The sequence below is a fragment of the Syzygium oleosum genome, unplaced genomic scaffold (assembly GCF_021117445.2).
Source record: "Syzygium oleosum isolate NSW1041296 unplaced genomic scaffold, Sole_v2.1 Sole_v2.50, whole genome shotgun sequence".
Taxonomy (NCBI): Eukaryota; Viridiplantae; Streptophyta; class Magnoliopsida; order Myrtales; family Myrtaceae; genus Syzygium; species Syzygium oleosum.
In genome coordinates this window covers 1,158,984-1,167,598 of record NW_026607534.1, presented here as the reverse complement: position 1 = coordinate 1,167,598, position 8,615 = coordinate 1,158,984, and the positions used below count along the sequence as shown (strand labels likewise).

Sequence of the window (8,615 nt, the reverse complement as noted above, 5' to 3'; positions counted from 1 at the left end):
GCTTTTTCCCTCTATTAGACCTACTTAGTTTGTGTTGATATTAAATTTCCTATATTTATTATGCTTCTAACAAGCTTTTTAGTTTTTACTGCGTTGTGGCTATATTATTGAAGGCCGTAATATCTAGAAGAAGAAAAAGTGTCACTTGGGATCAAATTAGACGAGTATTGTAAACAGGATTGTGAAAGTCTAATATTATGAAGTTGACCCTAATCTGGCAGCAGTGTTTCTTAAAAGCGATTTTCACCTTGATCACAACAACTGTAGCATATAGCAAATGGATTGGCAACAGGCGTAAACACAGCATTGCTATGCTATCATGCTATTAAGTTGCTTAAATTCTGAAGATCCGACCGAAAAGCCTTCAAGTCGTATCATATATGATGCACATCGGTTATCAGGTTTATCTACAATAAAGGATCTTCAAGCGTTGTACTACTTGCTCAATATCAAGTCTGAGTCTTTTTCACGGAAAAATCCATCAATGGTTTCAAAGATAAGATTAAGAACATCTATTCATACAAGTATAATCAGCTATTTCATAATTGCTGCGACTAGTTACATCACCTTCCCAAATTGCTAAAATCATTCAGAAAACATTTTAAGCCAAATAGCAAGCAAATGAATGTTCCTTCCAGTTGAGTGACAATAATGCATGCACCTTAAAACTAATGGCGGATCGTTCACAAGGATAAGCATCGACTGAGACAACAAGCCATCCTGCCCGATCCAAGTGCCCGTCTCATAGGAAAAGCTTTCTGTATTCCCCTGCTTCCTGGGCCAATTCCTCAAAGCTCCGATCTTTTCTTTCCTTATCTAAGTTGAGCTTTTGCTTCAGTTCCTTCTCCTTCTCATCTATCTGTGCGATTAAAGGTATATTCAATCATAAATAATTATGTTTCGGACTGAAGGAAACCAGCTGGGTGGATGAGATTTGCACTTCTTACAGCATCATAGATCTCATCATTCTCCTTAAAATCACCAGCCTTGCGAGGGAGAATATGAATGTGAACATGGGGCACAGTCTGTCCAGCTTGCGGCCCATCCTAGAATAATTAACAATTACCACACCAAACAGAAAGGAAAAATGAACAGAAACAATTTTAGCACGAGAAGACATTCATCTTCAGCATGATTTTGAGCCCTGGACCCTAGACTGCATCCATCGTCATCAGTCTAATTTCTGACAATGCTGGACATTCAATTTCAAGGAGAATAGAACTTGCCAACCATTCAAAAAGTCTTTAAGAACCTTACTGCCACATCTTCAGATAATGTTACCAAAATTGGGTGCAATTGCACTGATGTCGTTAAAATTAAATGAATTTTCCATCGGGTGACAAAATTTTTGTTCTAACCTCTCAACCACGAAACCTTCAATTTATTGCAATAATTGCACTTTGACCAGAATTTGGCCAATTTGCCAGTGAAATGCTAACATGGTGCCCATGTAATTGTGACAATGACAGGTCCATCTTGTTAGCAATTCACTAGGTAATTGGCTATGTTACTATTGAAGTGCATCAATTGCAAAAACATAGTAACTTCATTGCATTGGATGATTGAAACCGTAGTAGTGACCTGATAGCAAATCCACTAAAACTTCAATGACCATGGATAGAAATAGCTCTAATCAATCTGAAAATCCCCTTCATGTAATTGCGATAGAAAACAGTTAGGGTTCTTTAGTACAAATAATAAAAGTGGAAGTAATATAAACTGGACTTTCTTATTGATCAGCCAAGAGAATCATCTGAAACACAGAGCTATATTTCTTATCAACATATATTTTAATTGAACTGTTATTTACTATTCACTAATCCATATCATGTGACATTCAGATGCCAGAGAATTGGAATCAATTTGAGGAGTCAGATATACATCACCTAAGGTGGCATATTGAGGGTCGCTGTGGCTTTTACAATTCAACCAATTTAGCAAGTCAAATTCGACCAATTGAATTGCACGGAGAAGATGATTTTACATGCAAGGAAAAAAGAGTTGAGTTCAAAAGTTACAACTGCCTTACTTGAATTGTAAAAGTCAGAGATGATGCTTTGTGGTAGTGTTCCAACTGACCACCAACTTTCTTTGCAGTAAGCCATAGATCAGTAGTCTCATCAGCACTAAGATCAACAAAGCGCTTTACTTCCCGTCTTGGGCAGATGAGCACATGTATATAATGTCAAGTGAAACATTTTATGCATCATCAATGCCTTAACTCATGTAAAACCAAATTGAAGTTTGAGCCAATCTAGATGACCAAGGAAGATTGATCTGGAGATAACTAATTACCATGCGGCTCAATCCTTAATTTTGGCCACCAACAGAGATAGATATACATAAAAACATGCCCCCAACAGCTAGACAAATATTTGCGATCAGATTTATAACAGAGTTCATCATGCACTAAGGCACGACTCTGACAGCTGAACACATGAGATCTGAAGGTGCTCTCAGAAAGCATTGTCAAACTAATGCCACTCTAATGCATTGCAGGTTGAGTTTTGAAGGTGCTCTCAGAAAACAGTGTCAAACTAAGAATGTTGTGATTCATTACTACTGCTAAATCTTATGTACTGACTGTCCAAACTAGGGAAGCTGTCCATACGAGATGTAAAAAATTCCAGGGGTACACCATATGATAGATCAAGTTGGGATTTAGACAAGCTGAACAGGGTTTACTTTTTTTTTTTTTTTTTTTTCTCTTTACCAAAAAAAAAAAAAAAACAGGGTTTACTTTTTGATAACATAAAGAGACCAGCTTCAATGTGGCCGAAGCAATGATGAAAGAGATAAAGACAATCACTCTCACTGGATCCTCATGTTTTATGGATCCAACAACTACGTGAAGATATAGGTACAGGGAGATGCGAATCCCTTGTGAGGTGGGTTGCTTTCTCGGTGATAGGTCTGGTGGCACATTTGACTTCATGGTTTCGCTCGAAATCTCTAACCACTCAACACCCGTCATCTAAGATGGAGCAACAAATGTTTGGGCACTCTCTCACAAATTATGCTCAAAGAAGGTCTTCAGCCCCATCATGTTGTCCCAAACACTTACCCATCAATAAAAACAAAAGTGCTACCATCGAATTTGATTACGTGCAAAGGATATGACCTGCAAGGTAATAAATCCAAATCAAAACCAAGCACATTAAGCATAGTATCCAGAAGCAGAACAGAGAACTACAAAAGGAGAGATTAGACCAGTATGGCAAAGATTTTCTAGACCTTGAAAATGCAACTATGGACGCTAATGGTTGTTCAGTTAACCGCACAACAACATTGCTTACAATCCATTGGATATAAAGCAATGCACTGCTGGCTGGGGGTTCTGTTGAAAAGTTTTCTGATTCAAGCTAAATGCATTGGGTGCTTCCTACTTTAACTACCAATCTGTGATGGCATAGGATCAGCTCTTTCATGCGAACTGAAACCCGCTAGAAACTGAGAGGACAATTTCCTTTCCTACCAACTAAAATCTACAATGAATGTAGCACTCGCCAATTATGTTAAACCACCAACGTGTCTTTTGGGCATTGAGAGAGAGAGAGAGAGAGAGAGAGAGAGAGAGAGAGACCGGGAAGAACAGGACGCAAATTGACCATGGCAAAGGACAGGGAGGAGGTGTAAAATACTTCCGCAGGGTCGATCTTGTAAGGTCCAAAAGCGAAAGCCTCCGATGCCATCTGCATCAATCAGAACACGTTAAAAGGGGACTCTGATTTCCGACAGATTTCGATCTCGACTTCAATTAACAAAAGATATTTCGTCAAACGAGGGGAGTGAACGAAACAACGCAGAAGGATCATACACTGCAACCTTGGACTTGAACGTGGTGAATCCTCGGAGCCCCGTCGATCGACGACGACTGGGGACGAGCAGCAACAACCTGGAACCGGAAGAGAGCAGCAGAGACTGGGTCGGCTTCATCACGAGAACAAGCGCAAACAATCAACCTGTTAAGCCCAGAAGAGGGGACGAGAAGAGGAGAAGAAGACCAAACCAAAGACAGAGTGTCGAAACGAAGGTGGGAAAGAAGAGCTTACACAGTCGAATCAAGAAGAAGGAGATGATTGGGGCTTTGACACGAAGATGACAAAGCAGTAGAGCAAGGGATGCCGGTGCAAGAAGTACCAAGTGTTTGGTAAACAAAATCTAAACGGTCCATCTGATTAACTCCAAATTTTAGTGCCGATTTTATAAGGGTTAATTCTATAAAAAATCTCAAACCGATACATTTCTGACAATTTTACCCTAAACTAATTTTTTGACTACGAAAAACCTCAAACTGGTATATCTGTGACAATTTGATCCCGAACTAATTTTTTGACTATGAAAAACCCCAAACTGGTACACCTGTGACAATTTTACTCTGAACTAAGTTTTTGACTACCAAAAACCTCAAATTGGTACGCCTGTGACAAATTTACCCTATATTAGTTTTCGTTAAATTTTACTATTAAATTATTGAGTTTGATGACACATAATAATTTATAGATGTACTAGTTTAGGGTTTTACCTCTATGTTTATCACAAATTTACAAATTTGTGATTTTTTTGTGATATTAATTTAATTTAATGGAAGGTAAATTTGTCAAAAGTGTATCAATTTAGGATTTTTTGTAGTAAAAAAATTAATTCGGGGTAAATTTATCACAGGTGTACAAATTTGAGGTTTTTGGTGATGAAATATTAGTTCGGGGTAAAATTGTCAAAAGTGTACCAGTTTGGGATTTTTTGTGATCAAAAAATTAGTTCAGGGTAAATTTGTCATGGGTGTATCAGTTTGGGGTTTTTGGTGATGAAAAATTAGTTCGAGGTAAAATTATCAAAAGTGTATCAATTTAGGGTTTTTTATAGTCAAAAAATTAGTTCGAGATAAAATTGTCACAGGTGTACCAGTTTGGGGTTTTTCGTAATATTAACCCATTTTATAATTGCAATCATCAAATTAGATATAAAGACGGAGTCGGGTAATCTTCAAAATTGAGTGTATGTTTGCTCGTGTGCTCGTCATGTGGGTACCTCACTTTTTCATGGTGTTCGTTGCGTGGTAAGACGCATGGCATAATCTTGCGACCGTAGCCCAAACAGCTTAATGACCAGTAATTGTCATCTCACATTTTGATTACCTTTTATTGAATTTAGATTTCATAGTTTATCCAATTCAGCTAAAACTGATTGATTAAATTTAAAATAAGATGGATTGATTACAAAATCAAAAGTTTAATATGAAAAATAATTTAAACTGATTTCATTCAAACATTTTTAATTCATTGAATGAAAAAATATCAATAGATGAAAAATTCAATTCATGTAAAACTAGACAAAATGTTATCACGTAGCCAAAGATGTTATTCAAATTTGTTTTAATTGATTGGTAGGGAGACATCATCTTGAATTCAACTTTGCCAAAACTACTTTACATTTAACTAAGCAATGAATAAAGATCTTTTTTCAATGAACTTCAATGACTACAACCTCATACAATGAGGTACACTTCACTCATTCAAATGTTTCTTTTTTGAAGTTTCCCTCGTGTCGCGACCTACCCCTCGAGGGCCGCCTCAGAGAAGTAGGTTTAGAGGTACTTTATTGGACTCTTCCTAAATCCATACCTCGTGTGACATTGATTGTTAAAATCTATTTATTCGATAGGAGTCGCCACTAACCACGATTAAGGGTCGGCTAGAAACCCTAATCGAGATACGGGAATGTTATCTCGAAAACATATGCAACCAAAGATTCTTAGGGATCGGAGACTTGATTACACTATTTTTTCAACTAATGCCCTTTCGGTACCTAAAGAATTTTGAATTTTCATCATAACCATTCTAAAAGGGAAAAACAACAATCAATGAATTTAAAGTGCGCAATCAAATGAAATCAAAATAAAAATGCAAAAATAGCGACCTAGTATCGTCTCTAAAAAAACAATAAAAAATCCCTAAGGTAAAACGCTAAAGGCTTATTCAATTTTGGGATCAAATTTTATTCAAACCTAAAGTGTTCATTAAAAGCCCTAAACCAAGACAATTCTACATTTTTTTATTTTTTTCTGAATTTTTTTATTTTATATTTTTTTGATTTTTGGGAAAATGGACATCGGACCGGGTCAGGGAAACCCGGTCCGATTTGCCGGTCTGACCCGGACCCAGGGGGTCCGGGTTGGGTCGACTCGGGCAATCTCTTGGGCTCAATGTGAATAAAGCCCAAATTATCAAATTTCAGTTTTTTTATTCATTTAGGCCCAATTCGAATTCAGCCCACTTTCTATTAAACCATTTAAGTCCCTATTCCTTGTTCGGCGCAGATTCTAGCCCGTCGGATCCTCTCCAACCCAGACCCGTACTCGACCCGGTCTTTATTTTACCCGAATTCTATTTCTTTTTTATTTTCTATCTTTATTATTTTCTTTTTGGTCTTCTTCTTCCTTACGTGATTTCCTTCCCCGAGAGCTCACCACCAGGATTCCAACTTTGAGCTTCACCGGAGCAACTATTCCTCCGGCCATCTATTTACTCAAGCAACCTACCACTAACTCGCCTTCGTCCACCACCAATCCCGGCCATTATTAGATCGCCGGCCGCTTGTTCCGATCATTGTTCCGACTAACCTTTACCGACGGCCATTCTCATTCATCAACTAATAATCCTCAAGCAATAGCAATAAATGTACACATACATGGCAGAGAAACGGAAACGAGGAAGCTAACACAGACGGACTTTAACCGTGGGCACCTTCGGCATGGAAAATGGATCTCCGGCGAAGGTTTCGCTCGTGGCCGATTCATGATGTGCAAGTGCCATTAAAAAAAAAAAGAAGAAAAATTCGGCATCAGTTTCAGTTCAACAATTAACGGTGCAAATATGAATCAGATTTAAACCTAAGAGCTTTCACACAATCGTTTACTCAAAATCAGTTTTAATATTCTTTTAAGCAAATCGCCAAACAAGTAGCATGCGACTCAAGAAATGAGATTCCGATTTGATTCCGATACGATTCTCGATCACGAAATGATGTGTAGGTGCCTAAATCATGTTATTCCACAACAAATATGCCTTATTCTATCAGATTTTCGCACAAACTCGGCAATTGAATCAAGCCTATTTTCTCGGCCAAAACAGGGCATATTTGAGATAGAAATCCTACTTGGTTTGGAAGCAGCGTGAAGTCTTCACGATCGTCTACGAATAGGAACGCGACAGGTTTGGGATATCCGGCTAAACAGCGATGAGCAACGCCGACTCGCACTTCCCAAGTAACAAACCAAAAATGACGAACAAACTTTTCCGGCGAAGATAAAGGAGCGACCGGAGATCAAAGGGGAGGAAATTTGCCGGTAATCCTCCACGTGAATAGAGGAACCGAACGCTTTCCTCTCCAGGCCCTTCTCTCCCGGCGACGTATGTTTTCTCTCCTTCCCCCCGAACTCTCTCGGCCAACCCCTTGTATTTGTTTTTTTTCTTCTTCTCTTCTTCAGTCGAGCGAGTATCCCCGTCCCTTGCGTCCACCGTGCATTTTGTTTTGCTCATAACAACTTCTACAGCTTAGCAAGCTTCTAGAACCTTGCCTGGATTTGCGTCAGTCACCTGTTTGTTTCGTCACTGTCACTCTCGTTCACGGATGCTCCCCCCGTCCGTCACCATCTTATGCTCACAAGCGTGAGCAAGCGGAAGAGATGACAGGTGTGAGACTGGGCTAGGGTAAGTAGAAATGGGCTGAAAGGAAAAAGTTGGGCCGAAAGGCAAAATATAGAAAAAGAAAAGAGAAGAAAAGGGCCGAATTCGGCCCAAACAAGGAACGAAAGGAGGGCCAGATGCGCAGCGGGCTGAACGCATGAATTGGGCCCAATTGAACTAGAATTTTTTTGTCTATTTATTTATTAATTTTTTATTTGATTTCTGATTTTTTTTTTGGTGAGGTGTCAACAGCTCGTACATGTCACAAAAGAAGATAATTGATAGGAAATTGATGTCCCAAATGTGTAAATTATGCACCAAAGAATCAAATATTTTTGCATATGAGTTAGGCAAATTGTCAAACATGTGATATCCATATAGTATGGATAAAGAAATGCTAAGCTGAATGAAAACTACCCATTTGCTAGGGGCGAGCGATTTCAAGTTTTATGCAGATTTCACATAAAACCTAGAACTTTATCCATGGGAACAAGTTTTTCATTTTTTGGAACTTGGAATTTACTTTGCATACATTGAAACCTGAAACCTACCCTATCATAGGTTCTAAGGTCGATTCTAAGGTCTACCTAGGTTCCACCTGTGTTATTAATTGAACAATTGCAATGAATCATTACCTTCAATGACCACCACTTGCTGCTACGATCCACTAACCATAACTTATATTTAGACACAAGAAGAATATGAAATATTAACAAGTCATAAAATGAAAACTCAGACTAATGGTTCTAGATATATACTCATCATCTAATGCCATGGAACACCGTAAGATCACGCAAAGGCATAGACCAAGAAAAAACACAAAAAATTTGTTTAAGGTTAAAAGTTCCAAGTTCCACCTATCTAAAACCTGGAATCTACCCATCAGAACTTGGAACCTACCTTGTATGCTTTGAAACCTGGAACCTA

At 38.4% G+C, this 8,615-nt stretch overlaps 1 protein-coding gene across 5 annotated transcripts; it reads right to left on the bottom strand.

The window, feature by feature from the left end:
* Window positions 1–485: 485 nt before the first annotated feature.
* Window positions 486–4,265, bottom strand: LOC115689505 (bifunctional bis(5'-adenosyl)-triphosphatase/adenylylsulfatase FHIT-like). 5 transcript variants are annotated; one of them, XM_056307131.1, is made up of 6 exons: window positions 4,053–4,190; window positions 3,818–3,930; window positions 3,582–3,692; window positions 2,030–2,176; window positions 948–1,046; window positions 486–859 (listed from the first exon to the last, which is right to left on the bottom strand). In XM_056307131.1, the coding sequence occupies exons 3-6, from the start codon at window positions 3,690–3,692 to the stop codon at window positions 743–745; spliced, it is 474 nt and encodes a 157-aa protein (XP_056163106.1). In that variant the 5' UTR covers window positions 3,818–3,930; window positions 4,053–4,190; the 3' UTR covers window positions 486–742. The 5 variants fall into 5 exon arrangements, with proteins under 5 accessions (XP_056163106.1, XP_056163107.1, XP_030471420.2 ...); XM_056307132.1 differs by having other exon boundaries at window positions 3,826–3,930; window positions 4,053–4,189; XM_030615560.2 differs by lacking the exon at window positions 4,053–4,190 and having other exon boundaries at window positions 3,826–4,032.
* Window positions 4,266–8,615: the final 4,350 nt, after the last annotated feature.